The sequence below is a fragment of the Haliotis asinina genome, chromosome 1, assembly GCF_037392515.1.
Source record: "Haliotis asinina isolate JCU_RB_2024 chromosome 1, JCU_Hal_asi_v2, whole genome shotgun sequence".
Taxonomy (NCBI): Eukaryota; Metazoa; Mollusca; class Gastropoda; order Lepetellida; family Haliotidae; genus Haliotis; species Haliotis asinina.
Window position 1 is genome coordinate 41,184,491 of NC_090280.1, and position 19,383 is coordinate 41,203,873.

General features: G+C 40.0%; 1 protein-coding gene across 1 annotated transcript; it reads right to left on the reverse strand.

Annotated features, from left to right (window-relative positions):
• Positions 1 to 447: 447 nt before the first annotated feature.
• Positions 448 to 18,450, reverse strand: LOC137278912 (fibrillin-1-like). Its single transcript, XM_067811415.1, has 8 exons — positions 18,126 to 18,450; positions 15,987 to 16,109; positions 15,460 to 15,582; positions 12,286 to 12,408; positions 10,250 to 10,372; positions 8,001 to 8,141; positions 4,148 to 4,264; positions 448 to 3,097 (listed from the first exon to the last, which is right to left on the reverse strand). The coding sequence occupies exons 1-8, from the start codon at positions 18,448 to 18,450 to the stop codon at positions 2,841 to 2,843; spliced, it is 1,332 nt and encodes a 443-aa protein (XP_067667516.1). The 3' UTR covers positions 448 to 2,840.
• Positions 18,451 to 19,383: the final 933 nt, after the last annotated feature.

A 19,383-nucleotide genomic window follows, 5' to 3' on the forward strand; every position in this document is an offset into this window, starting at 1 on the left:
GAAACAAGTTATGCCACTGGGTTAAGATGCCACGCATTTATAAAGTGATATAATCGGGACGTGTGTGAGTGAGTGAGTGAGTGAGTGAGAGAGTGAGTGACCTACTGCCCGAGTGCGTGGTGGGTGGCTGGGCGAGCAAGTGGATGCGGGCATGTGTGCGTGCGTGCGTGCGTGCGCGAATGTGTGTACAATTTTGAACCATATATACAATTTGATGAAATAAGTCATACTTTATCAAAGACAGAAGGTTGTGCAAGCAGAGGAGAAATGGAGGAGAATGACAAATGTGGTGATTTGTGGAGATGGTCTCCGGTCTGCAATAAGGTCTTGGCCGCTGAATACCAGTGCACACTCACCAGATGTATGCATTCGTAACTAACACAGAGGATACGTTGACTAATATTATACAAATAGAAGATAGCATTAATAAACTTTATTTGTGCATTCGACGTTTTACATACATAATGATTTACGGCATATTCCGATGTCTAGAATATATGAGAGACGTCCAGTGTGGGCTATCCGATATGTATCGGCTATCCAAAGTATGTGGAAAATGAAATGTGTGTGAGATATCCAACATAATTATGTATAAGATATCCACGATATACATGCGATGTCCAATATATGTAAGATATCCAACATATATGAGATATATAATATATGTAAGATACAATACAATCCGACACATACCAAATTTTACATAACACCTTATATACATGCTCCATATTTAGCATATGAGAGAAAGCGAATACATGTGAGATATCCAATATAATACATGTGAGATTTCCGATATAATACATGTGAGATTTGCGATATATAGATATCCAACATAAGTGTAATAGCCAACAGATGCGTTATATACTAATATCCAATAGATCTGAGATATCCTATAAACATGAGATATCGTGTGTGTGTGTGTATATATATATACATATATACATGAATACATGTGTATATGAATACATATATATATATATGTGTGTGTGTGTGTGTGTGTGTGTGTATCATGTCCACTAGATTTGAGATACTCTATACATGTGATATCCAAGAGACGTCCGATATCCTATGTATGTGATATTTGTCATATATGCAATACATAGACACCTTCAATTTCTGAGATATACAAATTCTAAATATTTGAGACGCACGATGTCACACGAATGGACAAAAGTCCTGATAACCATTCATTCAAAAACACCATTTTCAGAGCTACCGATCTTTCCTTGTGGATCCTTGACGTTAATGCATCGTTACTATCCTGATTACAAATGAGACGAAGGATATGGTTATATCAATTCCAATTTGAGTTTCGTCTTGAATATATAACAGTGTATCAGCTTAGGTAAATCACAACATATGAAAATGTCATTTGGTGACAACTGTTTACCAAGCTACATGATATTAAGACCAACTATCCAATTATAATTGCTTCCGTGTTACATGTTTTAGTACGTATGTTATATAGTTTTGTTCATCAAAATCTAAAGGGCCTTAAATAAGATGTTGTGTTTCAATAATTAATGTCTTATCTCAGTATTGCACAAATTAACGTAAGAATGACATAGTTCATTTTGGCAATGGGGTGAACTTAATCTGAAAATTAATCCGATAATTGTTTGTACACATCGACAGCTCAATATATTCTGCTATTTAGCGCATCAGCTCAAAAGATCGATTTATCTAATTGATTGACAAATACGAAACATGGACATATGCGATAGATCGATGTATCCTCAGCGTTGACAGAAACTGTACATTTTCGACGGATAAATAGGTCGATATTCAGGTACATTTAGATCAACTTGAGCGATAACATATCTGACAGCACGACATGTGGTCGAAACGTGGAAAGACACGTCCTGTATATGGACAGCCCAAGTACGAACCTCCAACACTGAAATAGGAATATTTCCAAAGCAATGGATAAACAGAATAACCCGTCAACTTCAGCAGACTGGCAATTTAGACTAACTTTCACAAGTTTAGACCCACTTGAAACACTATCTATATGTTATGCATACACATATATGGTATTATCAAAGACGATTTCTCCATTAACTAGGGAGGATCAACTGCAAACAGTGTGCAGATGAACTGCACAAGGACCATTCAGCAGATTGCTGAAAAGCATATGCAAATATCGTGTCTGATATAGGACTGACTTGTGGAGTTAAGGTTTGTTAAGAACTCTCAGAATTACCATGTGCTACTGGTGGGTAAGTTGTGTGACATGATTCATTCCTGTCACCGGTGTGAGACAGGCATAAAATAATATAAATTTGAGCAAGCAAAATGCTTTATGTCAGCAGTTAAATTTTATGCATTATTTGCCCGAGCCCTCAAGATACCGTATATAATTCCATGTCTATACGAATGGACGATTCGTATACGGACAGTTATCATTAAGCAGTGGAGTATTTGGTTCTGATGTCCCGTGAAAACTACCTATCCATTAGAAATGAGCAAAACATGAAACATCTATGAACATTAGTACGTCCGAGGTTGTGTGTGATGTCGACCTTGGGCACACTAAGCATAGTGGCGCTGAAGGTGTGTGCATTCCTACCGCGTCACTAAGCATAGTGGCGCTGAAAGTATCTGCATCCTTTCCACATTACTAAGTAGAGTGATGCTGATAGTACCTGCATCCTTTCCAAGTTTTTAAGTACATTGATGCTGAAAGTATCTGCATCCTTTCCAAGTTACTAGGTACAGTGATGCTGAAAGTATCTGCATCCTTTCCAAGTTACTAAGTACAATAACGCTGAAAGTATCTGCATCCTTTCCAAGTTACTAAGCAGAGTGACGCTGAAAGTAGCTGCACCCTTTCCAAGTCACTAAGCACAGTGACGCTGATAGTACTGGCATCCTGTCCACTTTGCCCATTTGGAGGATGGAACCTCAGTTTTACTAACTGCGGAAAGGTAGCACTTGCCGCTCCAGAGCTCGAAAGTCTTGCAGATGAAAGACGAGGCCTTCAAGCAGTAGTCCCTGCAGGCGCTATAGGTGTTGACACTTTTAACGGCGTTGTTGTAGCCAGAAATGCAGTAGGTGGTTGATTGGTGGCTGAAGTCCGTGCCATAGTTGCTGCAAGCTGCAAAACAAAACATCAGTGAGTGAGTTTAGTTATAAGACACCATTAGCAATATTCCAAGTGCATCACGTCGGAGATTCGAGCCCAAAGTTTATAACAAACAAACAAACAAAAACCAGAAGTAAACCTGTGGGGTTTTTTCCTACATGAAACCCGATATACAATTTGGTTTATGACAAACACAAACATAATGAATGAATATATCAAACGATACTGTTTTACACAGAGCGTTTGCTGAATACGTAAGTCGAAGTGTTTATAACATTAACATTTACTGATCCGTTTGAGTTCGTTACAACCGTGACCCGTGAAGATCCGGGGAAGAACAGGTCTTCAGCAACCCATGCTTGTCGTAAGAAGCGACTAACGGGATCCGGTGGTCAGGCTTGCTGATGTGTCTGACACATATCATCCATCCCAATTGCTTACATCGATGCTAATGTTGTTGATCACTGCATTGTCTGGACCAGGCACAATTATTTACAGACCGCTAGCTGGAAATTCCCGAGTGCGACGTAAAACTTAGCTCACCCGTTCACTCCAAAGATCTGGATCTTTCATGGTGTGAGACATAGGACACACCATGCAATGCGTGACGAGGACACACCATGCAATACGTGACGAGGACATACCATGCAATGCGTGGCGATGACACCACCCAAACGGATATTGCATTTATGCGTTTATAATACATCGTTGATAGAGTGAGTTGGCGGGTTTAGTTTCACGCCTCTTTAAGCAATATCCAGCAATATCATTGCGGTGGACACAAGGAGTGGACCTAACACATTGTGCCCATGTAGGAATCGAACCCAGGTATTCGACGTGACGAGCGAGCACTTTAACCACAAGCCTTCCCCACCATCCCTTTTGTGGGTGACAAAAGCATTTTAAATATATCACATTTTAAGTGTATTTTTGCGTGTCGCAAATAACATCTTTACCAAAACCAGCTTTGCTTTGGTTATTTTTGACCTCTCAACATAACGTTTCTATAGCATCAGTTTTCGTAGTAATTGCCGTAACAAACATAAAGAGTAATGATGTTACTGATGACACAGGTGCCGGAAGTCCTGTCATAACTGTAGCCAACGTTACAGTCGCACAGGCCGGAGGAGCAGATGAAGTTGTCTCGGGTACAGTCTGAAGTCTGTGTACATGATTGCCCTGGAACAAAATGTCGTAAGGTCGTAAACATATCGGTGAATAGATGGCGGTTGGGGAACATAAAATACACGTTAAGTTATAACATGTACGGTAAAAATCCTGGTGTCTTCTTCAATACCTTTAGCTTAAACAACGTACAACTAAAACCAATATTATACTTATGAACACAAATAAGGGAACATGATATGACAGTAGTTTAAAGTGTAAGTGTTCCTTTACTTATTTCCAAAGTTTCACCCACAGCGCAATACATACCTTGTGAAGAAACCCTGGAAAAGAATAAAGTAACACTCGTGTTCCCTTACTTGTTTCCATCAGTATATATTCGTCGTTCTGCTATGGAAGCTCATTGCAGCGTAACGGCGACGGCAGTGGATGAAACACTGACTTAGCAAACTTTAGCCTCCTCAGTGTTTCAGGTATCGCTTTGATTAAAGTAAATTTAGGTGTTTGCAGACGATAGTGAGAATGTGAGAGAAATATGTTTTGCTTCATGCTTCACAGTGACCAATGTAGCTATTTTGTAATGTGGCTGCAGTGGCGACCATGTAGGAACATCGGATTGAAACCACTTCAGTAGACTGACTCATTATTGGAGCAAGCATGTGCACAATGGTTTCTGTGGAGATGGTGCTTTAGATGCAACGGATTCCATTTAGAGGTCATACGAATCTGACGCCACGAAGGTGATAATCAATACTAAATTGAGCCCCACTACAAAAACATACAAGTACCAAGTGTTAGTATTTTTCAGCCCTCCTCCGCTAACCCCACAATGTGAAATTCTTCTAATCTGTCCGAATATTATAGCCACGTTGAAAAACTAAGATTTCAACGTTGATCGCTTGTTTCATATTATTTACATTATGAATCTCCTTTGGAAAGATTCAGGATACCGTGAGACAGAGAAAAGCTTAAAGACGTACCATCACACCGTACATCTTTAAAATTCAAAAATGCATTTCTCTTTTTTAATACTAACTATCAGCGAAGAAACCACATATTTTATATCGGAAATAATTAGATTACAATAGTTAAAACATTTGAATGAATTAATGCAACATTGCATTAAATCGACTCTCGCACCCCCTACCGACCGAACTTTATTCCACCATATAACACAATAGAGTTATGTCCCTTGGAACGCTCTTTACGAATATCCTATCATGCAACTTGTGATTGGGGTCAATGCGGCAAACATCGACAACACCATTTGCAACAGGTTTCGATGTTCGGAACAATCGTTTAAATTCCATATACGAGGAGATGCCTATGAGCCTTGCATAGAAAAACACAAAATATTGGTATGAACCACATTTATTTTTCAACATAGTCCCCTTGTGAGGCAAGACACTTGTTCCATCTTTTCTGCCAGGCGATGATGCCATGGTCCTCAAACCAAGTCTCAGTAGCAGCAATAAGCTCATTATCATCCTGAAATCTACCACGCAGCAAGTGTTTCTTGAGATTTGGGAACAGATGTAATCACTTTGGTGCCAGGTCTGGAGAGTAGGGGGGATGCGGCAAGATTTCGTACCCGCATTCCCGGACAGCAGCGGCTGCAATGCGAGAGGTGTGTACTGGAGCATTGTCTTGATGTAGAAGAATACCACGTCTGATCTTGCCCCGGCGCTTCTCCTAGATTGACTGTCGCACTTGCCTCAACAAGTTAGCGTAATATTCCCCATTCATTGTTCTTCCTTTTGGTAAGTAATCTATGTGGATGACGCCTTTGCTATCCCAGAAGACTGTTGCCATTACCTTCTGCACTGATCTGGAGGCTTTGAACATTTTGGTCATTGCAGAAGTGACATGTTTCCATTCCATGGATTCTTGTTTGCTCTCAGGATCATAGTGCTGGATCCAGGTTTCATCACAGGTTACTAGCCTAAAGTGAAAATCTTCTGGATTCTTGTTGTATCTGGTTAGCATGGAGTTGCTTATGGTGACCCTTGTTTGCTTCATTTTATCTGTAAGCATTCTTGCGCAAATCTTAGACATGACGAGATGTTCATGACGAATTGTCTCGGTGGATCCGTGTGAAATGCCTGTGGTCTCCTCTAACTCGTGGAGTGTGATTCGACGATTTTCCATCACAAGTCTATGCACTCTGTCAATGCTTTCCAGACTAGTGCTTGTTGTTGGGCGACCTGGACGGGGGTCATCTTCAAGATTCTCTCTACCATGCTTAAATTCACTGACCCATCGTTTGATGGTAGCAGATGAAGGGGAAGACTTCCCATAAACTGCTGAAAGCCTTTCTTCAATGTTCTTCAACGGGTTTCCTTCAAGAACTAAAAACTTAATTACTGCTCTATACTCAATTTTATTCATTTTCACTGCCGTGAGGGGGGTCTTTTTCTGTCAATGTGAGCTGTTCAATTACTTCTGAGAGTAGGATACCAAAACTTATATATCACATCAGCTACACCCCGTGGTTCAATGTCGTACCATAGGCTGTGACACCTGGGTATGAAAAATGCTCAAGGCTCAAAACTTATTGACATCCCCTCGTATATTATCAGCTTGGAAGCTGTTCGCCTCGAACTTTCACTTGCCGATTTCTAGCTATTCGTAAGGGATAATAACTCTTTTATTGTATCAATGGGAAGCTAAGGTGAGTGCAATACATTTGTCTTGCAATGTTGTCGAAAACGCCTGACATTGCGCCTTTAACTTCAGAGGCGCTTTAAACATAACTGCCATGTTTTTTGTCAACCACTTTTATCTAATAAAATGCATCGTGTTTGGGTTTCTTTATGACAAACGAACAAACCTCTCAATACACCGTTCAGACTAACAGAAGGCAATATGTGTTCCTACGCACACACAAAAAAAATAAAATTCGATAAGAGGGCATACAAGAGATCAGCAAAACCCAGCAAAGCCGATCAAAGCAAGTTAATCCATTGTTGTGTAGTTATATGTCAACTGATGTGGAACCTCGCCCCCAGGTTCTGATCGATGCTACTGTCTGCACACAAAGCCAGTTCAGACATCATAAGCATTTTGCACTTATGATGGGGCCTTGTAGATTTCCAATTAACTTTTTTTTTCAGCTGAAGCAAAACTAAGTGAAAGAAACACAATACTTACACAACTCATAATTGATTAGGCTGACAGTCGATAACTACGGAAACCTACTGGTGCCATTTTGGTAGCATACATTGTATATTGATTTTTAATCCGAATCTCAATTTTGTAATGGCGAAAAAGTACTCAAAATTAAATACTTACTAGGAAATACTTACAATATTCGAAGCAATTATCGAGTAAAAACAATTCATGATACAGTTCCGAAATAGAAACATTGGATCATGGTCTGCTGGTTTGCAAGACGATTTTATGTCTTACCTGGCCCCCAGTTGTTGATAATTTATAGTCCATTTTTACACCGTATTGTCCCAAATGCTATTCTCCTTTTACGGATATCTGTTAGCTAGTTTTAACTCAGTCTGTGATAATCTAGTGGTTTTACTGTCCTACGTCGGTATGGTTTTGTATATTATATGTATGTATTATGAATTTAGAACTAGTTTCAGTCACGATATGGCTGAAATATTGCCAATGTGACTTTAAATCTCAACTCACTCACTCACTTTCCTGGCCCCTCGCAATCATCTGTCCAGTAAAAATGGATTCATTCATACAAATTCCTATTAAGTTCAAGAGGCAGTTTGACAGTCAGAACAGATCCTTTGATATACAAAGGATATGAAAGAAATTGAAGTCAAACCCTTACCTCTGCCTGTCTTCAGGATGCAGTTCACTCCGTCACCTTCGTACGTGTCGTTACAAACGCACGTGTAGGACCCTTGACTGTTGGTGCAGGTGGCGTTCACGTGACAGACGCCAGGAGTATTACACTCGTTATTGTCTGGAACATACAACTGCTGTAGTGAACCCGCCAATACAGTCGATATGTTTCAAGCAGCGCCAGTCAATACAGCAATTAAAAGAAAGGCAGTTACTGCTGCTTATTCAGTAGATATGGTATATATTCAATAGATATGGTATAAGTGCACTTAAAAGCCAATACAGTCAACAAATGCAATGGTCAATACAGTCAATACAGTCATTACAGTCACATAGTCGACACATTTACTATAATCAATGCATTCATACATAACATCAATCGTCAATACAGTCATTACATTCAGTACAGTCAATAAATCCAGTACACATTCAATACATTCAGTACTGTTAATACAGCCATTACAGTCAGTACATTCGAAATGGTCAGTACAATCAGTACATTCAATACTCAACAGACAATACAGTCAGTACATTCAATACAGTCAATACATTCAATGCATTCGATACATTTAACAGTCAGTACCGTCAGTACAGTCAATACAGTCAGTACAGTCAATACTGTATGACTGTACTCACTGTACAGTCATACCGTCAATACAATCAATACGTGCAATGGTCAATACAGCCATTGTATCCAATACGTTCAGTCCGATCAATAAATTCAATACACTTGCTACAGTCAATACATTCAATACAGTCGATGCTACAAATACATTCAATGCAGTTAATACAATCTGGGCCATCAACACACAGGTTTGAAATTTTAACGTTTTTTTTTTAAATTACATTTAGCAATCTCAAATCAACGATCAAGGACCGCAAAATTAAACACAGGATAACTGTCCCTTTATCTTCTAGTTTTCTTTTTCTGCCGCCTGCATGCGAACTTCACAACTTGTATCCCCAAAACGTGGTTTTAACAATAGCAAGCTGAGGCACACATGGTTTCAAACGCGCTAGTACATAGCACAATGTTTTCAAGATCACTTGTCACCCTAAACACTAAGACATAGCCTATTTTGGCCATTTGGTCTCTGTTAAGGTGAATATGATCATCACACGCAATGTTGTCAACACGTTGTCTATTGACTTTTACACAATTGAGACTGGATAAAGGTTTCTGTAAAACGTGTTACTTTCATTACAACTAGACTCTTTCTTCATTACAACTACAACTTCAGAAGACACACGGCCAAAACAACGTGCAAATTGACAAATATGCATGTGTGAATTACTGCTTTGTGTCTTGTGTTCTGTTCTGGAAACATATTCCGATATAAGGTTAAGACAACGTAAAATACTTCAGATAACTTCAACATTGCGACGACGTGAAAATGACTTATCATAAGGTCATGTCGCGCAGCCCTTCTCAGTTAAAATATAAATTTACAATTGCCAGCCAGTGGAAACTCGCGGTGAAAAAGTATTTCATGTTCACTAAACTGCATTACTTTTCAAGAAGTTCATTCATTCAAAATCTGTTACTAAATATTCAGCCCTTGAGCTCAAACAATAACCTTACAACAGCTCAATGAAATTTACGTGACAACAGCCAGGCCATAATGACCATCTGCCTTGCAAATAGCAATACATCAATATTTTCAAAAACAACAGAATAGGATAAACAGGTTCACGGGTCATATGTGTGGAAAAGCAATATCAGCATCAGGACATGGTCTTCGATATTTCAGATCTTAATGCATTATGAGATGATTGCTGATCCTTATATTGTCGGCATCAACTTCAAGAGTATTCCACACTACGCTGACTTAGTCAACAATTGGCTTCAGATGTTAAGACAAGGAGAGTCATTCACTCGACATAATATGTGTGTACTCACACGAATATCTACTTTCAATTGTCACTGCAATTTTATTTCATATTTGACAATTTTCATTTCCTGTTTTCCTTGTTACAAAAAGGCAATGGAGCCAGGAGATTCTAATGTCCTATGCAAGAAAACTTCATTTGACAAGATGAAACGGGATATTATAATGATTTTTTGAATTTATAAATGGCTTTCTCAACGTTATGTTCTTATCCCATATTGAAGTCAAATGTTCCTCATAGCGATGGTAAATGTTTGAAGTGGTAAGCGTTAAGGACATTCATGTAATGATAATATATGAAAATATTATTTGCTAAACCTACACGAGTCACACAACATACCTGCGCATGTCTTTCCATCGCCACTGAAGCCAAGTTTACAAGCACACGAGTAGGACCCTGCAATGTTGGTGCAGTCAGCATTTGGGTCACAGTTGTTAGATCCCGTGTCACACTCATTCTTGTCTAAAATAAACATCACATGTATGTTTTTTTATAACACAATTACCATTGTAAATGATTCAGTCTGTATCAAACCACGATTTCTTTGAATGAATCATCGACGTAGCATCCCACCCTGTCTTAACCGGACATGATGCCCACCAATCCATATTTTAAAGACAACTTATATACTCGTTATTCAGAACTATAGATATAAAGATTAGGAGAGACTGATCCGTTTTACTCAGTTGTAACACTTTTTACTTAACTTTGTGTAATTTGATTCCAGTCAACCAACTGTATCTTGCCATGAGCGAGCAGATGAAAGCTGCCTGGAAGAGTACCGCATGAAATCAAATGGAAATTACTCTACTTGACCCGGATCTCACCTAGTCTGAATTAACCATCGATATCATTCCCAGACATGGTTCCCGTCTATATTTCTAAGTTATTTCTCATTATTCAGTAGTATACAGACCAAGATTAGTCTGAATGGGCGTTCAGTGTTATGCCCATGGTGCACAGCAATCGGTCTTTTTACAGACACATTATGTACTCATTATTAAGAACTATTCATGAAAACGTTATTCTGAATGAACCATCAATGTAGGGCCCCACTCTGTCACTGGTCTCAGGCTGGTCCCGTGCCCCCAGTGTTTATACTACTTCCAGACATGATGACCACCAATCCAGATTTTTAAGACAATTACACACTCTTTATTCCGCATTTACAATGCAACCATGATGTATGCAACGTAATAAACGCCTGTGTTTATGACTGCTAGAACTTCAAGCTCACCGGTAATGATTATTCGATGGAAATTTACTCGCTAATCCGTCCGTCGACTGTTTTGATGTTTATGATATGCCTGATAAAGTTTGTAGTATTTTTTTTATCAACCCCAATCCTGAAGTGTGCTGTTATTTGCCCAGCAGTAAATTTGTTAGTTCTTTCTTATAACGTTTTAACAGCAGCAGTCGAACAAAATGACAGTCACGCGTCTGTAAATAAAGGCGTCAAGATAAGGTAAATCATTCATGGATTAAATGAACGGTTTCCCACGCCATGACAGCCTGCCTGGCTAATCAATCTGTTCATTAGAATGACAACCCACTGCTTCCGTAGCGCAGTGGATAAAGCTGTACGGATACCAGAAGGTGGGGATCGATTTCCAGGTCTTAATACATCCTCTGTAGTGTTTGTTTCACTTGAGCAAATAATGATTTTGTTATAAGGTTCCGTTCATACGTTATACTGGTATGTTTGATTGTTTGTTTGTGATGTGATGTGTGTGATGATACTTTTAAAGCCATTTTCATTTGGGAGGTAGAAAGGTCATCAATTTTTAATCTTCAAGACAATCTTTCCCTTTCGCAAGTTTATCTACCTTAACTGAACATAGCAGTCGTAGTAGGTTTTTTTTCTATTGACATTGGCCTTCCATTAGAAAATCAGAACTTTGATTTATTCATCAGTGTGTGTTTTGTTTGTACAGCCCATGGACAAAACAATGTTATCAGTATACAGTCGAACAGATATTTCAGTAGTTTCAGAATTTCTCAGACTGTCAGACATAGAAGAACATATATGAATGTGGCATGCAAAGAACTCTGTGTACTCTAGACATCCTAGTGATCAGTTTGGTGAGCAAAGATCGATGCCCTTATGTGAATCTTGAAAAAAGTGGGGATAAAAGATAACAATTGAAATTTACAATATCATTTGTACCATGGTGAATATTTCACGAGGTAAACGTCAAATGTATTACAAAACATTCAGTCGTAGCCTCATACGACCTTCATGTGATAATCTTACAAGTGTAATGCGTGCGTATAGTTTTACGCCGCTTTTAGAAATATTCCATCAATATCATAAACGGGGAACACCAGACATTGGCTTGACACATTGCACCCATTACGAAAATATATTAACGCACCTGCGCATGTGTTTCCGTCCCCATTAAAGCCAGGTTTACACATGCACGAGTAGGACCCGACAGTGTTGGTGCAGTCTGCATTTGGGTCACAGTTGTTAGATCCCGTTATGCACTCGTTCTCGTCTGAAAAAAAACCCATCAAAGCATGAGGTTTGTTTTACGCCGCAAACATCTGACTCACGGGGGACAATCGAACAATCGACAAGGATTTGCTTGAATAAACAACTATAACCGTCAATGCACCAGTGCAACATCGTATCCAAGTGCAACATTGCGTAGCCGGATGCCCGTGCTGTTGATCTCTGGATTGGCTCGATTATTTACAGACCAGCGCCATATAGCTTCGTAATTGTGTTACTCATTCTATGGGTCCAAATCCTGGGTCGCCTTCAGCTAAAACAAGTTCTTGAATCTGTAAGAAAGCGTAATTTCCAAACATAACATATGTTATATTCGACCCCTTTATAAAAGGCATTGTGTATTCGTAGCTTTTAGATGTGTGAGTCGTGCCAACTTCCACTTGTCAGAAGCGTACATGTGGTACACCTGAGGAGACGTGGTGGCTGAGTGGATTAGATCGCTGGTATTGTGTACTTCAGATTAGGTTATTATGTCCTGGACAGGACTGAATCCCTGATTAAATCCTTACTTTACTGAGAAAAAGTAATACAGTTCATTACATATACACATTTAGCCACCACTAACCACGTTCTAGATGTCTAATAAGAAAGAATTAAAATTAGTTCTTAAGCTTTGTAGGGCCATAAATTCCGTATATTAACATGGTACGTTAGTGTACTTTACTCTAATGACAATTAAGGAAACAAATGAAATTGATAATCGATAACAGTGTATTTGCAATCCGAGAGCAATGCACAAAACGTGAATGTAAACAATAGCGGAAAATACAATGACTATGCTGCCAACCAGTTCTCAAATAACGTTTGCTGTCATAATATCAAGCACCACTTTAGTACTGGTTTAGATACCAATATGGTCATACTAGTTATGAAGCGTCGTTTCCTGCAGATTTCAAACTGGAGGGTTTCCAGTTCAAACCTGGCGTCCAAGATAGCTCCAGATATGTTGAATGGGATTTGTATCGGGGTTCCGTGTAGACCATTGTATCGATTCGATGTCTCTTTGTGAAAATGAAGGGTGAGCGTTGTAGGTATGATTACCGTAAAAAAGGGATGGTTAACAAAATGCGTAACAAAATGTACCCAGTACTTCCTATTGCTAACGTTGACAAAATGCTGCAATAAAATGCAATTTGCAGTCGTCCATACACAACCCCACATCCACAGCTTCGTAGATCATGTGTTGGTTCTATCGCTCGTTACGATGTCTCCATCCACGACGACGGAGGCCGTAAACGTCTCGAACATCATTTCATCAGACTGCGGAACTCTTCACCATGCTCTCTTGGAGTCTGCCCCGTCACACTTGGCATTCCTGCCTGTGCTTATATGTGAGGAACAGACGTCTGACTGGTACTGGTGTGACGATTCATCGATACGCAGCGATGTATTGTCAGGTGAATTATACCTCGTTCAGCGCGATCACTGGTCCTCCTCGGCAATCCAGGACGATCTGTAGTTAACACTTCACCTGTAGTCATGTGCCCTTGACCATTCGACCAAAATGTTTCAAGTCACCACCGACGTTGTGTCAGGACATCCAGACATTCATAGTACTAAGCAGTTAAGGAAAACCTGTAATTCGCACCTTGTAACCATGACATGTATATTCCATGATTTTTTGCAGCAAGGGAAATTCACTGAACTAATCAATACTCATGTTTATATTTTACATACTTGAAGGTGACATCGTACGGAGAGGGATTATCTAAGTCTTATAACTTGTGTCCAAACCTTTTCTTGAATGAATAAAATATGTTCCAATCAAAGTCATCCTACGTGTATGACGTTACTAAGTATGGCACATACGAACTATTGGACTTGAGTTACCGACGTCCTCGAGAGATTTTAAAAATGCTTTTTCTTCAACACATTGACATTAATGAGCAAAGTCAGTGAGTTCAATATATTTACCAGTGTGCTAAATGACTTGGACTGCATACAATCGTGGAGGACTGCTAATTCGAGGGCAGTAATCTCTAAGCTATATACCTGCCGCCACGGGATGCAGGTAAAAGTACGATATCAGCATCACCATGGGTACAGCGACACGTCACCGTTTCCCAATTCCGTGCATCGATGCCAATGGGCTCGGACAGAGGACTGTCTCGTCCTGACTCAATTATTGACACACCACCGCCATCTGGCTGGAGTACTCCTAAGTGCAATAAACGAACAAAACAAGCTTATCTTTGTTCTGGTGCTTGAAGTTTAGCATTAATAATTCATGTTTCACTGTGGTTTTAAACCGAACCGGTGTTTTGAAGCGAACTATTTCCACTTGATGACGATTCATACGCAACACATCTTTAACAATTCTCCAACGACAAACGCATACAGTGGCTTAACGTTAAGCATTTCAGATAGGCATTAAGAAACTGCCAAGTTTGCAGTCTCTAGTACTACGCAAAAGTGATGATATTCTGCTTTACAGGGCAATATCACAGGCATTGTTTCGCTAAATTGACTTAAGGTTTATCTTTGTGTCTTCTTAGATCATGCACTATGTCTGTACACACTATTCTTCATGGATTGAGGTCAGGTTAGCGCATGTTGACGACTGTTCATGTTGACTTCCTCTATTTTCTGTTATTGATTTTGTTTTACGCATACCAATAATGCAATGAACATTTTTCGTTTTCGTTAATCTCTTCTGACGATTTGCTCAAAACATCCTGTATGCCGGTATATCGCAATACACCTTCAAACGACACATATTGGAATGTTGCTGTTGCTTTCCAAGAACCGGACCCGTGAAGGTCTCGGGGTAGAATAGGCCGTCAGCAACCCTTGCATGCCGTAAAAGTCGACCATGCTTGTCGTAAGAGGCGACTAAAGGGACCGGGTGATTAGGCTCACTGATTTGGTTGAGACATGTCATCGTGCGGATCGATGCTCATACTATTGATCACTGGATTGTCTGGTCCAGACACAATAATTTAGAGACCGCCACCATATAGCTGGAATATTGCTGAGTGCGGCGTAAAACTAGACTCACTTACTCATCCAGGCTAAGAAACAGAAAGGTCACCACCTGTGCATGTCCTTCCGTCGCCAGTGAAGCCTGATTTACACGCACAAGAGTAGGACCCGACAACGTTGGTGCAGTCAGCATCTGAGCTACAGTTGCTGGACCCGGTATCACATTCGTTCTCATCTGAAATAAAGAAGAAATGAATGTTATGCACGCCGATCTAAGCGTTTTCATTGTAAATAGCGAAATCTCGAACAGATCACGATTTTCTAGGATGAGGATTTGCTGGAACGACAAACAAATTGCAAAGTAACCGTTCTCGAACATAGACATCTCCAAATCAATGTTATTCAATTATGCATATTATTTATGCGACGATTGAAAGCTAGTCCTTGCTACGTTCTCAGATCGGTGCGTCACACACACACACACACACACACACACACTCTCTCTCTCTCTCTCTCTCACTCTTCCTCCCTCCTCTCTGCGTCTCTGCCTTTGTCTCCCTCTCCCTCTCTCTCAACCTCTGTCTCCTTCTCACCCCCCCCCCTCTCTCTCTCTCTCTCTCTGTAACGTCTTCAACTCACCTGAGCACGTTACGCCATCACCTGAGAAACCCGGGTTGCAGATGCACACGTCATCTTGGCGTTTGTCAAGGCAAACAGCATTGACATCACATGTACCGACGGTGTCTGCACAACTGTCTAGATCTAGAAGATTAGAACATGAGTATCGACTCTTGTTGGATAAAGCTCATAATTCCGGTATCATGCACCAGAATGTACATCGTTGAAAATGGAACATAGACAAACCGGTGGTTGATATATTGAATAACACGTCTGACACCTGGTATACCAATTGTACTTGCCATCGCTTAGCCCTTCTACACTCCGGTATAAAACGAGTTACAACCGTAAATGCAAAGAAACAAGCAATGTTCAGAAGGACGTATTAAAGCATCATATAGTACAGACATAACATCCATATTCCTTTCAGTGGTCATTTCCTCCACGAGTGTATTTTGTATTGTTTTGATATTATCATTGTCTCAGTAGAGTAAAGACACTAGCCCTTCAATGTGAGACTCCTCATTTTCCATCAAATGTATGTAAGTTACACTGTATACTATATAGTATACAGTCTTACAAAAGTTACTGTATTTTCAATGCTGGGCACTTTTCGCCTAGACGCCTCTGCGTAATACGCTAATGTTTGCATCTCTGAAATTGCAAGTGTACTTTGACGATCCACATATGATCTTCGAATGAGTGAGTGAGTGAGTTTAGTTTTACGCCGCTTTTCAGCAATATTCCAGATATATCGTGGCCGGGAACACCAGAAAATGGGCTTCACACATTGTACCCTTATGGGGAATCGAATCCGGGTCTTCGGTGTGACGAGCGAAGGCTTTAACCATTAGGCTACCCCACCGCCCCAGATTATCTTAGAGACTCAGGATCTTTGTGCTAGGTATTTGTAAACATCAACCCTATCTTTCTCGCTTTCTGTCTATACTAGCTATTTGAAACAGCCACCTTCACGCAATCTATCCCAATACTAGGTGCTTTCGTGTTTTACCTTAACGATTATCTCTGAGTCCTAGATATTTGATAACATCGTCCCAATACTAGATGCTCTCTCCCAATCTTAAAATGGTACTTGAAAAGATCATCCTGTTGCTGTCTCTATACTTGATACTTTACAAGATCATCCACAGATAATCTCCTGATCTTGCAAACTTGAAATGTTTTACCTAAGTGGTTCTCTCTCGGTACTGGATACTTGTAAATCACCACCACAGGTTCTCTTATGCTCAATAATATACACCAAGAACTTATAAGTTAAGCATTCACTGACACACCGCACGATTGAATGAGCCCCGATCGTAACCCTTTGGGGCATATCTGGGACATGATTGGTTGCTGTGTGCAGGCAAGGATCCTGTACAGAACCTGGCTCAAAAGGAAGCTGCTTTACACGAGGAATGGCGTAGACTACCCCTTCAGAGGATCAGGAGGCCGGCAGCGAGTATGAGGAGGAGAGAGCCGACTGTCGTACAGTCACATGGAGGTTACACTCAATACTGACCTTGAATCGTTTAAGACAAGCACAATGACATTTTGAATGTTCGCATTCAGGAATTTATTCAACATTAGACATGGTGTGTATCAAAATCAATGTTTTTTGTTTGGTATTAAATGGGCAATTATAACCGTAAAATAAACATGGGTTCCAGTTTGTCTTGTTTCATGAGTCAAAGGATCACAGTAGTCAGAAAACTGTTTTTCCATCATGTACAGTTTTATGTACGTGTTGAAAACCTATCACTCAAATATAGAGGGTGTGTATAATTAAGTTCTTTGTGTTGGGATACTTTACAATACATATTATCATCCACAAATCTCCCTAATTTTGCGAATTTAAACTAGCCTCCCTTGTGTCCCTCTCCTCAGACTATGCCGCCGCAGATACTAGATACACGGCAGGATGATCCACTGATGATCGCCCTAATCTCAACCTCTCAACTGTGCTTCCTTAGGAACTCACTCTCAGTACTATGTACATGAAGATCACCCCCTAGCACGCTCTGTCAATACTAGATTCTTGAGGGATCGTACTCGGTCTTTCAATGCTAAACGCTAGGAAAGATCACATTCGGGCACATCTTCTACAACACCACAACATGAAATAATGACCATATTCCAGCAACTCCCAGTTTAACCTACCCTTCAGTTGCAGGTACGCTGCTGCGCTGGTGGATCTTCTGGTGTAGGAATCCTTCATGTGAGTTAAGTATTTGAAACAAGAAGATGTGTCTTCAACAAACACTATAGAAAGACAATTCACATTATAAAAGCAATCCACAGCACACGTCAAGTAATTATTAGCGTTGTGACTTCCAAGTGTATACACTTCATACACGAATCCATTCAGTGATGGCGACTTTTCAAACTGATCTATTCCACAACTGTTGTTCATGACGAAATATGATGACACTCCTCTCGAAACGAACATAGAATAGAAGAGAAAGGGCCACCATTTGAAAACCATTTCTAATTATCGCGAAGCTCTTCTCTGTCTACATAGGATCATCCATATGGATTTGATTATAACTGATGAGGTATCCAAAGTGTAAATCGATGGGGAATGTTCACAGAGCGAGAGGCCAAAACGTCAACTGTTGAAATCAACTCTTTCTAAAGGGTTTGAAAATCAATGAAAAAGTCACGGATCAGTTAAAGGTTTGCATGTGCGAAGAATGCGTGAGAACAATTGTGGAACTCAAACAAAATCAATAAGTCATCACCATAGGCCCTACACTGTTCCTTTGTGTCATTACTGAGTCACAACAGAAGGGCTGTATATATTGGTGGTATACACCGTATTGCAGTATATTGTGATTCTGACCCCCGTATTCCTGGACGTTTCGCCTCATTTTGGGAGCCTCAGAATTTGACCGAGTGATTTTCGACATACTAAAGCCGTAAAATACATGTTTTGGTTGTGATAACAGGAGTCTCGAATTAAGATTTGATTTTGAGGATTACATTTTCTTCCTTTTTGGGGCGGTGGGGTAGCCTAGTGGTTAAAGCGTTCTCTCGTCACGCCGAAGACCTGGGTTCGATTCCCCACATATATATAGGTACAGTGTGTGAAGCCCATTTTCTGGTGTCTCCCGCCGTGATATTGCTGGAATATTGCTACAAGCGGCGAAATTAACTCACTCACTCACTCCCTTCTTTCTTTCTAATATTTGAATGAAAGAATGTAATGTATGATGTTTTGTCACTATATTGTTAACTTCAGCGTAAATGACAGTCCGCCTAGATTTTGATTAATCATGAAACTTCATATATTTTTATTGCCTAATATCCCTGCTCTAACAGAAAAAAACAAACATTTGTAACACTCATGGTTCCAAATGCATCTTTAAATATACAGGTAGGCCGGTTATACCATGACGTCGTGTCCCACGATAATACA